The 20717-nt window shown below is 48.9% G+C and overlaps 1 protein-coding gene across 2 annotated transcripts in view; it reads left to right on the plus strand.

Moving 5' to 3' along the window:
* Window positions 1-20466, plus strand: part of Zcchc14 (zinc finger CCHC-type containing 14) — a 53684-nt gene extending 33218 nt beyond the window's left edge. Inside the window, exons 3-13 of one of the 2 annotated variants that reach the window (XM_052726881.1) lie at window positions 3415-3488; window positions 10615-10686; window positions 12147-12256; window positions 13305-13399; window positions 13479-13533; window positions 14019-14301; window positions 15753-15844; window positions 16387-16514; window positions 17399-17539; window positions 17630-19090; window positions 20303-20466. In XM_052726881.1, coding sequence (XP_052582841.1) covers window positions 3415-3488; window positions 10615-10686; window positions 12147-12256; window positions 13305-13399; window positions 13479-13533; window positions 14019-14301; window positions 15753-15844; window positions 16387-16514; window positions 17399-17539; window positions 17630-19090; window positions 20303-20358 — 2567 coding nt within the window. In that variant the 3' untranslated portion in view covers window positions 20359-20466. The remainder of the gene's footprint in view (window positions 1-3414; window positions 3489-10614; window positions 10687-12146; window positions 12257-13304; window positions 13400-13478; window positions 13534-14018; window positions 14302-15752; window positions 15845-16386; window positions 16515-17398; window positions 17540-17629; window positions 19091-20302) is intronic. The other variant, XM_052726882.1, reaches the window with a different exon arrangement.
* The last annotated feature ends 251 nt before the right edge of the window (window positions 20467-20717 follow it).

Here is a 20717-nt window from a genome sequence, read left to right on the forward strand (position 1 = left end):
ATGTAGCTTGATTTCTGAACAGCATCACTAAGCATGAAAAACCCTTGGAAATGCTTTCCTGTGTCTGTCATTATTTAATTAGGTTTTTTTCGAAGCTGAGCATCAAAACAGGCTATACTTGGGCTAGAGAAATGTCTCAGTAGTTAAGAGCATTGGCTGCTCTTCCAGAGGACCTGGGTCTGATTCATACCTGTCTGTAATACTAGTTCCAAGGGATCCAATGCCCTCACACAGACACACATGTAGACAAAACATCAATGCATGTAAAATTTTTAAAAAAAATTCAAAACATGCTACACAAACCACTGTCCCACAGCCTTCTGAGATGGTGAGCCTAGTTTTGATCATGGGCAGCATGTTTTCCAGGGTTGGTATGATCCATGGGCCTGCATCCAGCACCTGTTTTGATAGTAAGGTATTAGAAGAATTCTTTGAGGAACTGCTGGCAGTCTGGTGCCCTGTTAAAGCCTACTGTCTGCCATTCTTGTAGCAGCAATGGCCGTCAGAGAGAATGAAGCAGTAAAGGAAGATAGCACACAGTCACAGCCAGGCAAAATCAGTTCACCCTCCCAGCACTCATACATAGATGAAAAATAAACAAATACAGGAAATAAAGTTTTCCAGGGTAGCCAGACCTATGTAGAAAGACTCTGCCTCAAAATAAATAAATAGAAATAAATAAATATTTAAAAAAAATAAAAAGAGGGAAAGAAAGGTTGAGAAAGGCGTTCCCTGTTGCCCATGAAGCTTCCAAGGTATCAGCTGCCCTGCACTGTAGCCCTGGGAGCTGTTCAGACCGGTGGGCAGGATTCTGGCAAGATCTGCCCTAAAGGCAACTGCAAAGCTGCGGTGCCCATTGTGTTTGAATGTCTCCGACTCTCTTGGCTAAAGGAGGAGGATGGCAGACCCACTCGCTGCTCCAGCCAGCTGCAGTATAAGGTGCCATCGGTGTAAGAGTCATAATTCTCAGTCCTGAAAACCCAGCAGTTTTCTGGGAGTTGAGACTTTCCCAGTGCATGGTGCTGCTTGGAGGAGATGTCTGGCCTCTGACATTCCACACACCCTTCAACTTTGTTCAGTTGTGTGAATTTTGTTTTGCCTTTGTGATATTGGGACTGGAACTCTGGAACTCAGATCCATATACATACGAGGCATGTGCTGTGCCACGGAGCAAATTTAGTTCCTATAATCATGGCCTCTAGTGACTCCAAAGTTGGAGAGTAAACTGAAACATGGTATTTTAAAACATTTTTATTACATTTATTTATTTATTTATTTATGTTTGTTGTGTGTGCTGTGACATGGCACATCTGTAGAAGTCAAAGGACTTGCACGGGTTAGTTCTCGTCTTCATCACTTGGGTCCTGGGGATTGAATCAGGCCATTGGGCTTGGTGGCAGGCACCCTTACTTGCTAAGCCACTGCCCTGCCCTGGCATTAGGAGCTTGGAAGAAGAGCCCACAGTTAGTTGGGTGCTGAGGCTAGCAGCAGTAAGGCAGTGAGATCAGTACTAAGGTTTAAAACATATCATAGGCAGTGGGCTGGCTGTGAGTACTTGGCCTGGTTCCAAAATGCTTTTATATGCAAACAGCTAAATGATATTCATCTGCTCTGCCCGTTTTCCTGTCCAGCTCTGAGTCACTTCCCTTGGTCCAAATGGGTTTTTTCCTTTTTCCTTTCTCATACGCCCTCATGCTCTTTGGTCTGGGAACACTGGATACAGATTGATTCTCTCTGGGCAGGGCAGGCACTGGTCCTACATTCTGTTGCTTAGAGAAGGAGGGTGTTTAGAATGGTGTCACTGAGTCTATGCTGAGGGCTTGCTTCCTGCTGGCCTCTAGCTGAAGGAGTGGCTGGATGGCAGGGGTGCTATGATGGCCATCAGGATGATGGCACATCTCTTCTCCCAGGGGGTTCCTGATCTGCTCCCATTTCTCCTGCAGCTGGCACTGCTAAGTGTAGTGGGTAAATGCTCTGCTGTGGTGTGGTGCAGCATCCAGACTGGGGTCCTAATGTGGTGTCTGTTTCTGCTCTTGAGTCCAGCTTCACCATAGTGGGTAGAGAGCAGCTGTCAGTGGTAATAGAGCAAATTGTGTAGTCATGTGCTAAGAAAGCTGTTTTCACAAATGGGAGGAAGTGCTTTGGTCTGTTTGCTAGTCCGTCACACCGCACTAACAAAAGACCTGTGAATACTGGAAATATCCATTCTTCACCATCCAGAGGAGTGGCCCCACACATGTGTCTGTTCAATACCCAGACCGGAGTTTAGTCCATTTTTATTCCATTTTAATACATTTAAATGAATACCACCGTGAGTGACTCCAGCATGGAGCACTATAGGTATAGGAACCTCCCAGTGCAGCCTCAGAGCAGGTTGCCATTGCTGAGGGGTTTTTCTCCTCTAGATCTTTTGTCTATAAAATTTCTGGGTTGTCCCTCAACATCTCATAGAACTGGCATTCTGGAAGGCTCTGGCTTTGCTGACCAGAAGAGTGTCCCTGCAGGGAGTGTAAAGCCTAGTGAGTATGTCACCGTCTATCACTAGAGTTGAGTGTGAAGAAAGCTCTGCAGGATACGGCGGTGGCTTTCTGGAATCCTGGAAGCTCCACCAACATAGCAGTACTCCTCAGCTGTAGTTTTCCCCGGTTGCCTAATGCAGTGGGTTATGTGACTCTCATCTCATGCCTGTGGAAAGTAACTGCCTGGAAGAAGCAGCTGAGTCCCTGGATGGGATCAGTCAGCAACACTGTCATCTGGGGGAGCATGTGTGTGCCCAGATAGAGAGCTTGATTGTGAACACATGTTTGGACTTGCCTGGAAACAGTGCTTATAGTTTAATGGTGCCATTTCATTTCTGAGGAGAAAAGTTTGGAACAGGAAGTAGAGTGAAGCCTCAGAACTCCATGATGACAGCAACTCTCCTTTAGCATGGTCAGTCCCCAACCTCATAATCATGTCACATTGTCTGGGAACCACTGTGATTCTTCCCAGACCTTGCCATTCAGAGCTCCATTTTTGCCCTAGCAGCAAAGCTGAGCGATGGCATACAGGTCCATGGAAAGACCCTCAAAGAATGTGATAGGTTGTTTCTTGTGCAGACCATTCACCATGGGAGACATGGTCAGGAGCTTCCTAGGAATTGGACCAAGTTTTTGACTGTCTTAAAGGACAGCATAAGGGCTCACAAATGTGCTGTCCCACTCAAGCTCCCTACACTCCCTTTCTTGGGATTTGGTTGGTATCTGAGTATCACTTAGTATTCCAAGATGCCAATTACCAGCTGAGGCTGATGCAGTTGCTACTCAGGTCTTGTTTCTAGCATCCTTGTATGGAATAGCTACTTGTCACATGCCCAGCAATCATTTGTATCTGAAGTTTTACTGCCTCCTTATAATTTTGTGTTTGTTTTTACAGCGAGTGTTGAAAAAATAGACCTGAAGGGATTATCACACACGAAAAATGACAGAAGTGTTGAGTGTTCCTTTGAGGTAAGATGCTGTTTTTTCCCTTACCTTGGAGGTATTGAGGGGCACATTTGTCACAATTAGCCACTTTATGTACTGTAATAAAAGCTGTGCGTCTTGTAGAGCAATGGTGCTGAGTGAGATGAGCCTGGAGCCTGACTGGGGCAGGTGTCTTTGGAGTGGGCTAAGGTATTGGAGGACAGCCACCTTCTCAAGAAGAAGCTAAGCTCTAAAGAACATCAATTCAGTCCTTGTCACTTGTAACTAGGACAGTGGCTGAACCTGTTTGTGGCCTTCCTCCCTGGTTGCATTTACCCTGGGTCTAGAGAGAGTGAAATCTAGGCTATGACACTGGTTACTCTAGGACAGTAAGTACCCCTAGATGAGACACACATACATGCTGACTGCATAGCTGTGGCCACTTGGTCTGTATATAGAGGAATGTGCTCCTAACTGATGCACCATGAAGAAAGGGCTGTCTTGTGTGAGAGAAGCCGGCCATAACAAAGGCTTAGACAGTCCAAAGTTCCTTTTATTCTCTATTGTGGTGTTCAGGGAGGCAGTCCCAGACCTTCATCAGAACTCAGTCCTGGCTGACTCCAGCTTTTACTGTGTGTGTGTGTGTGTGTTTGCAGGATATAGTTTTTGACCTTGTGGTCCAAGATGGCAGCTGGGGCTCTAGTGCTCACTTGACAGTGGGCCGGATGCAAACTAGAGAGGAGGGACATGCTCAGGAGCAGCTAGAAGAGCTCCCACTTACATTTTGTTGACAAGAATTCAGGTTCTTGGTCTCACTTATCTGTAAAGGAAACTGGGAAATGCATTGCTGGCTTGTATCAGGGTTTTGTTACCCACCTGGCCTGGCAAGTTAGATATTTCTTAGACACTGTCCTCAGACATGGACAGATCATGAGAATTTGCCCTGGCAGTGCTGGGAAGTCCACTCAGAAGACACTCTTGTTTAGTACTGTGTGTGAGTCAGGGCTGTTTTTCTAGAGGTGCTGTGTGTTGAGAATCCTTTGTACCACAGGTAGGGTCTTTTCTGAACACAAGGAGAACCTTGGTATATGTTCTGGAGGCTGTTGACTGGTAGGTAACCCTGTAGCACCATGGACTCACCAAACCCCCAATGCTCAAGGTAGTGGGCAGCAGGTTTTACAGGACCCTGGACATGCTGTGGTAGCTAGCTACACACCTGGAAGCCTGGTGTCTCATGGTGTTTGAGGATGAGTTCAGTTCCCGGCAACCACATGGTGGCTCACAACCATCTATATTGAGATCTGGTGCCCTCTTCTGGCTTGCAGGCATACGTGCAGAAGAACACTGTATATATAATAAATAAATAAATCTTCTCTAAAAATGCAATCAGCTGGGCGATGGTGGTGCAGCCTTTAATCCCAGCACTTGGGAAATAGGCAGGCAATCTCTGTGAGTCTGAGAACAGCCTGGTCTACAGAGTGAGTAGAAAAATAAAGAAAGGAGAGGAGGGAGAAAGAAAGAGGGGAGAGAGAGAGAGAGAAAGAGAGAGAGAGAGAGGGAGAGGGAGAGGGAGAGAGAGGAGAGAGAGAAGAGAGAGAAGAGAGAGAATAAATTGGCAAAAGAAAAGATTTGGACAGAGTACCAAGAAAAAGGCATGGCTGGTAGTGATCATGTGTGGAAAGGTGTGCCAGCAGCCTCATAGCTGGGGCACAGTGTTAAAGCACTATGGAAGAGCTCTTGCCTATGGGAAGGGCTCACATGAGGAAGGCTGGCCATACTTGATTACTTGATAAGACTAGAATTCTGTGTGCTTCTACTGCTGGGAGGTGGGGGAGGGGAATGGCTTATGCATACTGGGCAAGTGACAACTTTGAAAAGGCAAAGGGACTCCTCAGTGCAGCCTTTGAATCCACATCTGCTGTAGACCCTCATTTACTTGTGTGCTGCACAACTTTATTTTTTTATTTTTTTATTTTTTTAGAGACAGGGTTTCTCTGTAGTTTTGCGCCTTTCCTGGAACTCACTTTGTAGACCAGGCTGGCCTCGAACTCACAGAGATCCGCCTGCCTCTGCCTCCCAAGTGCTGGGATTAAAGGCGTGCGCCACCACCGCCCGGCACAACTTTATTTGTGATGCTTCAGGATGCAAGATGAATGGTGTGAGTGTCAGCCCTAGGAACCTGGGTCCCCAGGGCTGTACTGTCCACGGTGGAATACTGCTCAAGAGAGGGGCACAGAGAGGCACAGTGACTCAGACTCTCCTCAAACAGGTGTATGCTGTGTAAGCCAGTCCTATGAAATAGAATATAATATATATATATAAAATATAATTCTATAAAATGCAAACTACTCCCTGGTGAGGGAGCATGTCAGAAAGCTTCTGTGGAAAGAGTGAAAGTCTGCTGAGGGTCTAGGGGTGATGTGCTCAACTGTCCTAAGTGGGAGATGTGTCACAGGTGCCACAACATCTGATCACACACTTGGGTGTGGCTCACCATCAACTACAATCAAAGGTGAACATTTTTGTCTTACTTCTTGATAGAGTCTAAGGTTTTGCTATGTACCCCAGGCTGGCTTTGAGTATGCCATTTTTGGCTTCAGCCTTCCAAGTGTGGCTTACCGTACTTGGTATCAAAATCTTACAATTTTGTTTGAGAATCAGCGTACTCCACAGACTAGTGGAGTAGAATAGAAAATGGTGAGAATAGTAAGTAAAAGCAATAGCTGCTTCACTGTGAGTTGAGCGCTGGACAGCTGAAGTGTCTGTTGGGCTCTGTGTGCTTAGGGAGAAGCCCAGAACTTCCTGCCCATCCTCATCTTTTGTGGTTCTCTAGATTCCGTTTGATGGCTGCCAGTATATCGTAGTTAGGATTTCTTTCTTTCTTTTTTTTTTTTTTTTTTTTTTTTTTTTTGGTTTTTCGAGACAGGGTTTCTCTGTGTAGCTTTGTGCCTTTCCTGGAAACTAGCTTTGTAGACCAGGCTGGCCTCGAACTCACAGAGATCCACCTGGCTCTGCCTCCCGAGTGCTGGGATTAAAGGCGTGCGCCACCACTGCCCAGCTCGTAGTTAGGATTTCTGTTGCTGAGATAAACACCATGACCAAAGAAAGCAACTTCAGAAGGAAAAGGTGAAAAGTTTATTTCAGCTCATAGCTCCCAGGTCACACTCTAAGGGAAGTGAGGACAGGAACTCAAGACAGGTACCAGAGACAGGAACTGAAGCAGAGGCTATAGAAGAATATTGCTTACTGGCTGCTTTCTTACAGTACCCAGGACCATCTACCCAGGGGTGACACCACCCAGCAGTGTGCTGGGCCCTCCCCCATAAGTCATTAACCAAGAAAATGCACTAGAGACTTGCCTACAGGCCAGTCTGCTGGAGTCACTTTCTCAGTTGAGGTTCGTTCTTCCCAAAATTACTCTAGCTTGTGTTGAGTTGACAAAAATCTGATGAGAACACAGTGTTTCCCAGCACTGGGTTACTGGATGGAGGTACTCAAGAAGCCCCTGCTGCAGGGGTGAACCTTCCTGCTCTTTTCCAAAGAGTTAGTGTTATTTTTGCTGCAACTGCACTTGCTAGGCCTGAGGAGACCCAGCCAGAGTTGCAGGAAGCAGATGGGATGTGGGGGGTGTGTCTGAAGAAAGTCAACTAACAGACTCTTCAGAAGCTTGCTCCCTACACCTGACGGTGTGCAGGAGGAACAGTGGAGGGGTGCCATTTCGGAAGCACAGTAACTGAGACTTTGACTTGAGTTCCAGGACACCGCTGTACAGTGCACCCCTCAAAAGGCATTGCAGTTACTGGTCTGTTGTGTCTTGTCTTAGAAAGTTTGTTTTCAGTTGAGAGCATTCTTTACTAGCCAGGCAAGGTGGTGCTGCCTGCACATGACTAGAGGGTGACCGGGCAACACAGGCAGCCCAATACTGAGCCTGATGCTTTTCTGACTCACTCGGGTCTGTTCTCTTAGAGTTGTGGTTTTGTTTTGTTTGTTTTTAAGCAAGGTCTCTTTGTGTAGCCTAGGCAGGACTGGAATTTTTCATCCTATCTCAGCATGGGGTTATAGGAATTGTCAAGAGTTTTGGAGTTAGATGTGTGAACCACTGCCCTTACTGAGTCATCTATTTTTAAGAGTGTTGCAGGATCTTAGCCAGGTGGCGGTGGCACACGCCTTTAATCCCAGCACTGGGAGGCAGAGCCAGGCAGATCTCTGTGAGTTCGAGGCCAGCCTGGTCTACAGAGTGAGATCCAGGACAGGCACCAAAACTACACAGAGAAACCTTGTCTCAAAAAACCAAAAAAAAGAAAGAAGGAAGGAAGGAAGGAAGAAAAAGAAAGAAGGAAGGAAGGAAGGAAGGAAGGAGAAAGAGAAAGAGAAAGAAAAAGAAAAAAGAAAGAAAAGAAAAGAGTGTGGCGGAGTCTTAAGGACTAGCCAGGCAATACCATTTTGATGCTTCCTGTTGGAGGTGTCTCATCTTTGCCCTAACCCACCCCCTGGTGGTTGATAATGGGCTGGTCAAGTTTCTTGTTCGTTCTTTCGTTCGTTCTTTTCTTTTTTTGAGACAGGGTCTCTCTCTATGTAGTCTTGACTGTCTATGTAGACCAGGCTGGCCTTGAACTTATAGAGACCCTCCTGCCTCTGCCTCCTGAGTGCTAGGGTTTAAGGAGTATGCCATCATGCCTGTCCTAGCCATAGCTTTCCTGAGGGATATGGGAGCATGCTTACCTGGTTTCACTCTGGCTGGATCTCTGGCAGCATCAGTGTCTCCAGCCAAAGGTTTTAGACTTCTGGAAGAGTCTTAGTGTCACCTGCCTCATCCATCTTAGAGGATTCAGTCTCCCCTGGCAACATGTCTCTGCTCAGCTTCTCTGGTTTTTAGTGTGGATGTTTGGAGGTTTATTTGCTTTGGGCTCTCCTCCAGATCCTTCCCTGGGGCCTGTGTTGCGTGCTGTGCCAGACCATTGCTCGCCACCATTGCCTCAGCCAAGCTCTTCTTTCTGTTCTTGGCATCAAGTCCCCTGAGAATGTGGATTGCAGGCCTTCATCCTCCGTGTTGTTTTTCCTTAAGATGACTGGGAGTTTGGGAAGAGTGGGGGATCTTACAAGGTACCTTGTAGGCTGTGTGGGGCCAATCTGCCCAGCACCTGGCTGGTACAGAAGAAAGCACATGCCATTTTGGTGCTCTAGACAAAAGTACTGCATGTGAATAGGAAATGAGGCTGCATTTGGAGCTGCCCTGAGCCTGTGTGTTGCTCATTTCTTGTGTGATAAAAGATTCAAGTCAGCCCCAGTATGGCTCTGCAGCTCTTGGAGGAAGTAATTGGTGCATTGTGCCTCAACTTTCCTGCAGTACCTGCTGGTGGAGTGGGAAGGAATGGGCTCCTGGAGGAGGGTGGCAGATGCTAGCTCTGATTGGATGCATTAACATCTCCATGCCTTTGTGGTGGCCTGTCTTCCTCCAGTACCTTGTGTTGTGTGGAGAGTGAGTGAGGCCAGTGCAGCCTTGGACCCTGGCCAAAGCTAGGCAACTTGGAAGTGAACCAGATCCCTGAGACCAGGCTGTGAATCCCCCACTCTGTGTTCTGGGCTGTGAGGAACTCAGGAACACACACAGGGCAAGCCATACCATGGCAGGGGTTAGACTGTTCTTTCAGCATGGCTGTCGTACTGCCCTTGTCTGACTGGGCTTTGTGCTTTCCTTGGGTCTGATGTGGGAAAAAAGACTCCTGCTAGAAACAGATTGCCAGCTGTCTCTACTCAAGGCTCTGGGTGACTTAATCTTCAGTCTTTAATCTGGGATGTCAGGGTTGATGTGGCCCAAACTGAGGAACCCCAGCTTTGTGGGAGGGTTGGAAGCCAAGAAGCACTGAGGTATCTTTCTACAAAGTGCACCCAAGTTGGGATGGAAGCTACACTCCTACAGCAGGTAGCTCAGAGACTGTGGTTGCCTCACCTGTGATGTCATGGGTCGTCTTCTCTCCATTTGCTGTGGCTTTGGGAGAGCTGCCACACACTGCTGATGGTGAAGCATGCAGATCCATGTGCATCTCACAGATGAGAGGAACATGATTGAGCCCTCCCAGGTCAGGGCTGTCTCAGCTACACATGGAAGGGATTAGGGGCTTGGCATCTTGTGCTCTTGCCTCCACACCATGGTAAATGTGATGTGTCTCTTTTGGGCAATGACTTCTGGGTTTTAGGCAAAATTTGTGTGTTTTGTATCTCCAAGTTGGCCTATTCTTCATGCCTGCTGTCTTCGCCTTTTTTTGTTGTTTTTTGTTTTTTGAGACAGGGTTTCTCTGTAGTTTTGCGCCTTTCCTGGAACTCGCTTTGGAGACCAGACTGGCCTCAAACTCACAGAGATCCACCTGCCTCTGCCTCCCAAGTGCTGGGATTAAAGGCGTGCGCCACCACCGCCCGGCCTGTCTTTGCCTTTCTAAGTGGGTTCATGGTGTCCTTTGCACATGTTGCCGCTACCCCCCCCCCCCCCCCCCCCCCCAAAAAAAAAAAACCTCACACATATACACCTGAGAAGTAGCTGCATTCAGGCTGCATAGCACTGTTGTGAGCAGTAGGCTTGTTGCATTCAAGAAGGGATGACAGGAGAGCTCAACCAGTGCCAGGAGCTTTGTGAAGTCACAAGATGATGCTGGCCCCAGTGCCATGGGCTAAAGTAAGTATTAAGCCCACAGGCATGTGCAGCTTCTGCCTCCAAGCCCTGCTCACCTCTCAGATTCTCTTGGCCTGGTGCAGCCCTCCTGTAGAGGACCTCTCCTGTTCCACATTTGTCATCTGCCTGAAGGCCCAAGCTAGGCCTGGGCTCACGTTTTCACATAGTCGCAGCAACTGTGTGGCACAGAGACCTGCTTCCAGAGGAAAAGGGTGATTTCTGGTGACTTGATGCTCTGTCCAGAGTCACATGCACCATGCAGAGAAGAAAGCATGCCTGGTGCACATGGGTACTTAGATGGCAGAGATGCCCTAGGAGTGGCCCCCATGCTCTAGTGACTTGGTAGTATGTGAATGGACTTGGATTATGTGACTTTTGTCTTTTTAGCAAGTCAGGAGTGTGAGTGTACCATTCACCAGGCAGTAGTTACTAGCTGTGGGCCCTAGGCAGCTGGAATCTGAGTATGTGGTATCTGTTTGTTAAGACTTGTATATTTTTTTTAAGGTCTTATGGTCTGATTCTTCAATAACATCAGTAACCAAGTCTTCCTCAGAAGTGACTGAATTTATTTCAAAGGTAAGGTGACCAAGGGCTCTTCAAGCAGTGAAAACTACATGGTGCAGTGATACCAGTGGCTTCTATCCTTGACCTAGTCATGACAGTCAGCAGAGAGGTTCTGGGATCACAAGCATGAGCCACCCCACGTAATTTATCTTTTGACAGCATTGACAGTAGTCTCCCTGTCCCTGTATTTTCTCATGTCTTTGAATTTTTTATTTCAATTTTTTTAAAAATTTTTATTATATAGGCATTATGTTTGGATGGCTGCAGAATCTGAGGAAACAGTAGTCATGCTTATAGTGGATACTCGTCTCCTGCTAGGCCAGCAGTGAGGTCCTAGCAGGGTCAGTGTAGACAGGAGTGGCTGGATCTGGACATGATTGTAACATCTTTGATGGGCTGCTGCTTCCTGGGTCTTGAGCTGCCAGAGCTTTGCTTAACACTCAGCTTTCAGCTGTCCCAATACACCGGAGGGGCTCTTCCTGTTGGATCCTCTCTCAAGGATGGGCTGCCAATGCCCATTACCTGGTGCTAGACTTACGGAAGGGTGAGAGAAGGATTCTCCACTCTCCTGGCCTGGTCGTGATCCTAGGGCTGTTGTGCCTGGGTTTTGGAGGCTAGACTTTGTCATAACCTCAGCCCCTTCCCAGTAGTAGATGACCTCTGCTTGTGTGTTAAATAGGGTCCCGCACCCATGGGGTTTCCTGAAAGTCCTTGCTCCAGGGCCAGAGATGTTTGCTTTTCTCTTCCACCCAAAGCACTGCTTGCCTGAGAAACTGGGGTCTTTTTTATACACTGGGTCAGGAACATATCATGTTCCGGTTTCTCCCCTAAAGGCTAAGAACCTTTGCCTTAGAGATAAGGCCCTGGGAGTTTAGATCTGTTCCCAGGGTACTTGTGCCTGAAAAGTCTAGCACCAGGTAATGGGCATTGGCAGCCCATCCTTGAGAGAGGATACAACAGGAAGAGCCCCTCCGGTGTATTGGGACAGCTGAAAGCTGAGTGTTAAGCAAAGCTCTGGCAGCTCAAGACCCAGGAAGCAGCAGCCCATCAAAGATGTTACAATCATGTCCAGATCCAGCCACTCCTGTCTACACTGACCCTGCTAGGACCTCACTGCTAGCCTAGCATAATGGCCCAGGGGGATATATCCTTCTTATCCCATCTGTGCTGACCATAGTATGGCATCGAAGAGTCTTTGAATTTTCTTTGTAGTCCTGGTCCCTGTTCGACTTCTGGTCAGGAACTGGCCTGTGGCTCAAACTATGTTAGACTCAGGGATAGTTAGGATGAGTAGATTGTGGGGTATCTCCTGCCTGTGGTGGGGTGTCTTACATGTGTATAGAACCTAAGCAGCTGGAAAGGTCCAAACTGTCCTACCACAGATGTTCCAGAGGCCCCTTGTCAAGCCCCTGTGGCAAGGCAAGGTGCTGGTGTGCTGTGGAGACGACCTTCTGCCTTGTCTTTTCTTTCAGTTATCCCAGCTCTACCCTGAAGAGAACTTGGACAAACTCATTCCTTGCTTGGCTGGCCCAGATTCCTTCTATGTGGAGCGCAACCATGTGGATTTGGAAGCAGGTCTGAGGTAAGTAAGGATCTTGGCTAGGTGGCTGTGACTGCTCTGGTCTTTCCTTTATCTCCAGGACTATCTGTTAGAAGAGTTTGAAGGATATGGAAAAACCTCAGGGTGAGTTGAGGATGAGGTGAAGGAATCAAAAGCTTGTGCCGTGTGGGGTTTTGCTGTCCTTGTGAGATGATATGAGCAATCAGCTGAGTCATTTGGTTAAAAGCTGAAGCTGTGGCTGGGTGGTGGTGGTGGTGGTGGTGGTGGTGGTGGTGGTGGTGGTGGTGGTGGTGGTGCACACCTTTACTCCCAGCAAGCACTCAGGAGGCAGAGGCAGGCAGATCTCTGTGAGTTCGAGGCCAGTCTGGTCTACAGAGTTGAGTTCCAGGACAGCCAGGGCTGCACAGAGAAATCCTGTCTCAGGGAAAAGAAGAATCTGAAGCTTGTCAGATTGAAAATAGGTTCTCTGAATCTTCAGTCGTGGCCCACACATGGTCCATGCAGTGCTGAGGCTCACTAGTTCTGTTCTGTTGTTTGGAGACTGAGGATGACCTTGAATTTGTAATGCTCCTGTTTCCACCTCCCAAGGGCTGGGATCAAAGTGTGCCCCAGTATACACAGTTGATGTGGTGTAAGGATGGAACCCAGGACTTCATGTATGTTGGGTAAAAACTCACCAACTGAGCCACAGCTATGGCCTCTTGCTGGTTCTCTAGTGTGTAAGAGGTCATGGTCCTCTCTGAGCCCTGGGACCAATGTCTTCACATTGTGACTTAGTTGGGGCAGACTCAGGAGCACTATGGTTCCAGTGCTCATGTCACAGACTCTTGAGTCGCTCGCTGTAAGAGACAGGAAGGGACTTGAAGGGAACTATATAAGATGAGTAAAAGCAAGACGAGCATCAGGCTGTAGGACTAGCTTGTTTTTTCTCTAATTCTCATTCTCTTGGGTAAAGTTTTCAGATTTTCCCACTGTTGTGTGTGTGTGTGTGTGTGTGTGTGTGTGAGAGAGAGAGAGAGAGAGAGAGAGGGAGACTTCAGTGCTGACAAGCTGCTGTGTTACTCCCCAGGTACTTGGCTTCCATACCTTCACACACACTGAAACATGACCACGTCAGGAAGTTCTTCAGCACTTCGTCTCCCACCCAACAGCTCCAAAGTCCAAGTAAGTTTGTGAAATGGTTAAAAAATAAAGTTATATTATTGTCTGTCAGTTTCTATGACACTTTTCTTGTACTTTGTAGGTCCTGGCAACCCCTCCCTTCCTAAAGTAGGTGCCATGATGGGCGTGTCTGGGAGGTGAGTGGTCCTCTCTAGCCAGCATGGCCAGCAAACTGCCTCCTCCTATGTAGCTGTCTGCCCGACCTATATCTTGGATAATGATAGGAGAGGAATTGGGTAGAAAGAATCCAGTTTTTGGCTTCCCAGTTTCATGGTTTTTTCACAGTGCTGAGTAGCTTGTTTTAACTCATGATTTATGGGTATCATCTTGTTTTTTAGAAGTGACAGACACCAGGTAGCTCAGCTGAATCTCTGGTGCACATGGACACACACACACACACAGCATGCGCACACAGAAGCGTCCCTGTGGGCACTGCCTTGTGAAGAGGGAAGTTGTGATGGGGATGGTAGTAGACAGGACACTGATTAGGCTCAAGTGTGCCATGAGCTGAACACCAGATGCCCTAAGGGAGTAGGTGCCAGCATGAGATACCTCTAACCTCCTGGTGCCAGCTGGCAGTCTGTAGAGCAGTGCCTGTACTCTATTGTCCCCTGTCCTGCAGGCCTGTGTGTGGAGTGGCTGGCATTCCATCCTCGCAGAGCAGCGCCCAACACCACCTGCCGCACTCGGCCAGCGCATCTGCTTCCCTGCCCCACTGCTCCCACACAGCGGGGACAGGCTCGGCACTGGCTTACCGGACCCAAGTGGACAACTCGCCTACCATCCTGATGCCCTCTAGTCTGCAGGCCCCTCAGCCCCAGGAGCAAAATGGGATTTTAGACTGGCTTAGGAAGCTGCGTTTGCACAAGTATTACCCCGTCTTTAAACAGCTCACCATGGAGAAGGTATGTTGGCTACTCAGAGGGTCACACCCTCCAGTGTTCCTCTTTAGCCTGTGCCCTGTCCTCATTCCTAGGGGTGTCAAGAACTTGGGTGGTGATCATATAGCTTCGTGTTAGAGGGGACCAAGATTTCACCCCCAGGCTGCCTGAAGCCAAAACAAACCAAAGCAGGATTTGTCACAAGCACACACATAGCTTTTCTAGATGTTTCAGGTCTTGACAAACCAGGGACTCTGTGACTTCAGTTGGCTCCATCCCTCAAGCTGCTGTAGGCCAGTGCTCATGCAGATACCACTTTCTCCTCTTTGAAGCAGCTCCGGTGTAGCTCGAGCCCCCGTGTGGCCAGCTCACAGAGTCATTGCCTTGGACACAAGCAAGTGGGGCTCAGACAACCAAGGCTACGTTGACCGGTTTGACATGGAGTCATGAAGAGAGATGGCCTGCTCAGAGAGCAGTGTTTTAGTGGACAGTTTTGACTAGAGATGCCTGTTGATCTTTTCTAACCTCAATGCCACTGGCTAAGCCAAATGACACCTGCACAAGGGGTTTGAAGTCTCAGCTCCCCCTGCTGGACAAAATGGCTCTGTAATAGCTCCACACATCTAAAAGGCGACTGTTAAACCTGGAGATGGAGCTTTGGAGGTGGGGAAACACAGTGTTTCTGCTTGCCATGCTGCTGAGGGGCCCTGCAGCTTTTTTTTTTTTTTCTTTTTTTTTGAGTCAGGATTTCTCTGTGTAGCCCTGGCTGTCCTGGAACTCACTTTGTAGACCTGGCTGGCCTCGAACTCACAGAGATCTGCCTGCCTCTGCCTCCCTAATGCTGGGATTAAAGGCATGTGCCACCACTCCCACTGGGTCCTTGAATCTTAAGGACAAGAGATTCTCTAACATTGGTCATAATCAGTTTGAATTTTCTACTCAGAATTATGATGAGATGTCTGAATCCCACAGCTGGCTGTGATGTGGTAAGCCACTTGTGTTGCCAGTTGTCCTGGGGCGTCAGGCCTGTGGGCTAGTTACCACTTTGTCTGGATAGTGCCTTCTTTCTAGATTATTTGGGTCCTTACCAAGCTACTGAAGGTTTGCCAAAAAGAATGGTCTTAAGGCAACTGTGCTTTGCTTCTGTGTGCAGAGGCTGGTGCACGCCAGTGAGACCTTCCCCAGAGTACAGGGACAGCGACAGCCTTCAATTATAATAGTGGTTCAAACTGTCCGAGGTGTGCATGACTGGGGTGCAGGGACCAGAGGGCTGCAGGGTGCCTGTCAGCTGCACTTGTGGTGAGGTACAGAGGAGAGAGGCCACAGCTCTTTCAAGCAATGGGAAATGGTGTCCATATCTCTAGTCCATTGTTTGCTAGCCCTTTGATCTGTTACCCTGCACTCAGATCCAGGTTTGTTGGTTTCAGAGTCCTCATGGTCATCTCAGTAACTGTCCTTTGTTTGTCCTATGCAAGTTCCTGAGCCTTACTGAAGAAGATCTGAATAAATTTGAGTCCCTCACCATGGGAGCAAAGAAAAAGCTCAAGACGCAGTTGGAGCTGGAAAAGTAAGCATGAAATCATTTGATATATGCTGGGTGTTGGTGCCACACATCTTTAATCCCAGCACTTGGGAGGCAGAGGCGGTGGATCTCTGTGAGTTTGGAGCCAGCCTGGTCTACAGAGCTAGTTCAAGAACAGCGAGAACTACACAGAGAAATGCTGTCTCGAAAAAACAAAAACAAACAAAAAAAGAAAAGAAAAAGAAAAAAGAAATTACTTAATGTGTGCTTTTCTGGGTGTGGCCACACTGCAATCCTAGCACTGAGGCTGAGGCAGGAGGATAGGGATTTGAGTTTGAGGTAACCTGGGCTACATAGTGTCTCAAAACACCAAATCAACATAGAATAAATTGTGTTCATTTTAGTTTCTCATGTGCCAAGCAGTGTTATAACCTGCAAGTTTTTAAATGTCAGGGTCTGGGTTACTTTCTTTCTTACCCAGTCCTCAGGTGATGCCCAACATCACCTGGGAGGACCTGCCTGGGAGGTGCACTGGAAGCTGGAGTATGGTGGAGGAGGAGCTTTCTGACTGCGCTTATCATTCACAGGGAGAAGTCCGAGAGACGGTGCCTCAACTCCTCAGCCCCATCCTTGGTCACCAGCAGTGGAGTGGCCCGAGTCACCCCCACCAGCCACGTGGGGCCTGTGCAGCCTGGGCGTAGCAGCCATGCTGCAGGTGTGTGAGGGCCTGTGGTTCAGATGTATGGCGTGTGTACAGGTGTGGTATGGTATTCTTTTGGATCAGAATTAGACTTCAGATCACTCTTGTTTTTCATTTACAGGTTTTAAATGTTTACACTTAGTCTTCTTCATCCTGACTCTATAGTATTTACTACAGGAAAGTAATTGTATGGTTGGCCTTAGCTGCCAGACACTGATGCCTAGCCTCAGATTATTTGGGCAGCATTGTTAGACCTTGAACTCTCATGCTGTCAGAGGAAGCAAGATACAGTTCAGAGAGGTGAAAGGCCCTTGCCACGCAGGTGCCTGTCATGAACTGTAGCCTGGTGCCCTTTCTCTGACCACTGTTGTCCTTCCTGTCTTCCCATTGGAGACTTGAGAGGCTTAAGGACTTGGGTTTTCAGCCTCCATCCTCCTCCGCCCCTGTTCCCTGTACGTGGAAGAGGCTGGGGACATACGAGTTAATGGCTGTGTTTTCCTGCAGGAAAGCACTGAGCATTGCTTTATTCATCAACAGGATGTGATGAATAGCTAGAGTCATGGCAGATGGGTAAGGAATAAATGTCCAGCTTGGACAATTCAGCCTGCTATAGGGAGCCTTCATGGCAGATAATACAGTGCTGTTCTGCACTCTTCAGGATGGAACAGGGCCCCCACAGTGACTGGGCATCAACCTTGCAGTGTGATAGCCTGAGTCAGAAATACCCCTTTGGTCTGTCACCTAACAATATGACCTTAAGTGGTTGGTTCAGTTTTCAAGATTCTTGGAGTGTAATCTGACCATGATTGGGGACCATGTTTCCTAGTGTTCCTAGCAGGGTTCTTTTGCCTGTGGGCGAGTGCCATAGAGCTATTGACCTCTACCTGCCTTCTCCACAGAGCTGCGGGTGGAGGTGGAGCCACCGGCTCACCAGCTGCCCCGGGAAGGCAGCTCCTCTGAGTATTCCAGCTCTTCCTCTAGCCCCATGGGTGTGCAGGTGCGAGAGGAGAGTTCAGACAGCGCTGAGGAAAGCGAGAGACGTAAGACACCTGTGCTGTGGCCTGTTTCTGTCCCACCTTCTGAGCTCGCTCCTGGGTGCACGCTGTGCTAACAGTCTTTTCCGTCCTCAGGTGTGGACATACATGTTGAGGGTACTGATAAGGAGAAGCCTGTGATGTTGCTGACTCACTTCCCATCCAGCTCTGCCAGACCCACGGCCCAGGTTCTGCCTGTGCAGAATGAGGCTGGCTCCAGCCCTGCAGGTCACCATCCCCTGCCCCCACAGCTGATGCCTGCAGCTTCACACCTGGCACCTGTCCGCATGCTGAACTCAGTGCACAAGTCGGACAGAGGCAGCACGGATGTGAAGCTCCTCTCATCCTCTGTCCACTCCCTTCTGTCCTTGGAAGAAAGGAACAAGGGGCCTGGCCCTAGAAGTGGCACAAAAGTAGACAAGAGCTTTGGTGGCCCTGTGCTGGACGCACTGCCCTCAGCGGCACCCCATCCGCCAGTACAGGTCCTCTCGGGCCTTGTAGAGAACAACTCTGTGTCACCCACGGTCTCCTTTGGTCCCCGGGCCAAAGTTGTGCATGCAGCCACACTGGACAGGGTGCTGAAGACAGCACAGCAGCCAGCCCTGACTGTGGAGACCAGCTCAGCCGCCACAGGGACACCGAGCACCGTCCTGCATGTGGCCCGGCCGCCCATCAAGCTGCTGCTGTCCTCCTCCGTCCCTGCTGATGCTGCCATCTCTGGGCAGACTTCTTGCCCCAACAACGGGCAGATCAGCGTGCCCCCTGCAATAATCAACCCCCGGACTGCTCTGTATACAGCCAACACCAAAGTTGCCTTCTCTGCAGTGAGCAGTGTGCCTGTGGGCCCACTGCAGGGCAGCTTCTGCGCCAACAGCAACACTGCCTCCCCCAGCAGCCACCCCTCCACATCTTTTGCGAGCATGGCCACTCTGCCCAGTTGCCCTGCCCCCAGCTCCAGCCCTGCCCTCTCCTCTGTCCCTGAAAGCAGCTTCTACAGCGGCGGTGCTGGCAGCAGCTCCCCAGGAAACATTCCTGCCTCAAGTCAGAACCACCACCACCACCATCACCATCAGCAGCCCCCTGCACCCCCACAGCCTGCGCCGCCCCCACCTGGCTGCATTGTGTGCACGTCTTGTGGGTGCAGTGGCAGCTGTGGCTCCAGTGGCCTGACTGTCAGCTATGCCAACTACTTCCAGCACCCATTCTCCGGGCCATCCATGTTTACCTTCCCTTTCCTACCCTTCAGCCCCATGTGCAGCAACGGCTACGTCAGCACCCAGCAGTACGGTGGTGGCTCTGCCTTCCCTGTTGTGCACGCGCCCTACAGTGGCAGTGTGACTCCGGACCCCGTCCTAGGTGGGCAATCCACTTTTGCGGTGCCACCCATGCAGAACTTCATGGCTGGGACAGCAGGGGTGTACCAAACCCAAGGCCTGGTGGGCAGCACCAATGGCTCCAGTCACAAAAAGAGTGGAAATCTGTCGTGTTACAACTGTGGGGCTACTGGCCACCGTGCTCAGGATTGCAAGCAACCGTCCATGGACTTCAACCGGCAAGGTAAACATAGGGAGGTGCTGGATTTTCCTTGCTGTGCTGGTTGTGGCTCCTGGGAGAAGTACCCATGGCTGCTTGGCTTTTTGAAAACATAGTAAACTTGTTTTTAAAGCCAACTTATTTAACCTGGGTTCAGTTCCTGTACCCATTGTTAGGCCATTCACAACTGCCTGTAATTTCGGCTTTAGGAAATCTAGAGCCCTCTCCTGGCTTCTGTAGGCACTCAAACATATGAGCACACACAGACACACACACACACACACACACACACACACACACACACACACACACACACACACACACACCTTAAAAACAATACACCTTATTTAAGCAGAATGAGCTGGATGGAACTTCCAGGGCTGTTGGAGCAGCCAGTGATTGCTGCCATCTCCTGGAAGATATGTGAAAATTCAGGGCGGGGCAGTGGTTAGGATTTCCTTGGCCAGCACAGCCACCTCTGCTGGTCTGTCCATTCAGGGCAGCTATATGCTCTTGTGTCTTGCTGACTGGCTGCAGCTTCCTTCCCCTTGTCTCTTATTTCCTATAGTTTGTCTTTGTTATTTAAATTTAAATATGTCTACCATATTAGACCAGGCTTATTCTTTTGTTGTTGTTTTATTGTCTGGCTTTGAACTCATGTTCCTCTTGTCTTGGCCTCCAGAGTGCTGGGATTAACATTATTACCACACACCTGGGTCACTAGGTTTACAATTGCTGTTTGTTTTGAAAAAATTACAGTAAAGTTAGGAAAGTTGGTCCCACTTTGCCCATCTCTGGGCTCCCTGCACCTCCATCTCAAGTTGTGCAGTTTCCTGTTGATCTTCACCACCTAGAGAGCTTTTGGAAGCTGAAACCTGTGACCTGAGAGATCCAATGGTGGTACAGGTGGCTGCCTCCCTTCCCAGAGCTGATCTGCACCTTCTAAGTCCAGGCCTTTCCTGCCCGCGTGGGTGTGCTGCCAGCCCGGGTACACGGTCTGTGTCCAGAGAAAGAGATCCAAGGCGTGGAGAGGTGGTCTGTGCTGCTCTCGTGGTCACTTCTCCCAGAGTCTTGTAAACCCATGACATCCAGCTGTGCATGAGTAGTCAGTCCTAAGTGGAGCTGGGGAAGGTGGGTGGTGTGTGCACTTCTACAACTGACTCGGGCTTCACCCTCCTCTCTCTTTCTCTCTCTCTCTCTCTCTCTCTCTCTCTCTCTCTCATTCTTTCTCTCCAGGAACTTTTAGGTTGAAATATGCCCCTCCAGCAGAAAGTCTGGACTCCACGGACTGATCCTTTTTTTTTTTTTTTGGCAACAGAACATTTTATTAAGCCATGAAAAATCACATAGAGAACTGAAGTCAAGTTGCTATGGAGCCATGGAGACCTAAGGAAAAATCACATAGAAAACTGAAGTCGAGTTGCTGTGGAGCTTAATATTTTTAACCCAAAGGTGCTTTACTTTACTATACTGGATAGAGAATCTAGCATAGAAGTGCGTCAAACTCGATTTCATTGCCAAAATCCTAGTTTGGAGCTTGATATAAGGACTGCCTAGTAGACATCTCCACAGCAGTGATGTGGTCACCACACCGTTGTTGCAGTATGGAGACCTGTCTCCTGAAGATCGCTGGTCCTTCTAGGCTCACACA

The sequence above is a fragment of the Peromyscus californicus genome, unplaced genomic scaffold (assembly GCF_007827085.1).
Source record: "Peromyscus californicus insignis strain IS unplaced genomic scaffold, ASM782708v3 Scaffold_8__1_contigs__length_139910024, whole genome shotgun sequence".
NCBI classification, from domain to species: Eukaryota; Metazoa; Chordata; class Mammalia; order Rodentia; family Cricetidae; genus Peromyscus; species Peromyscus californicus.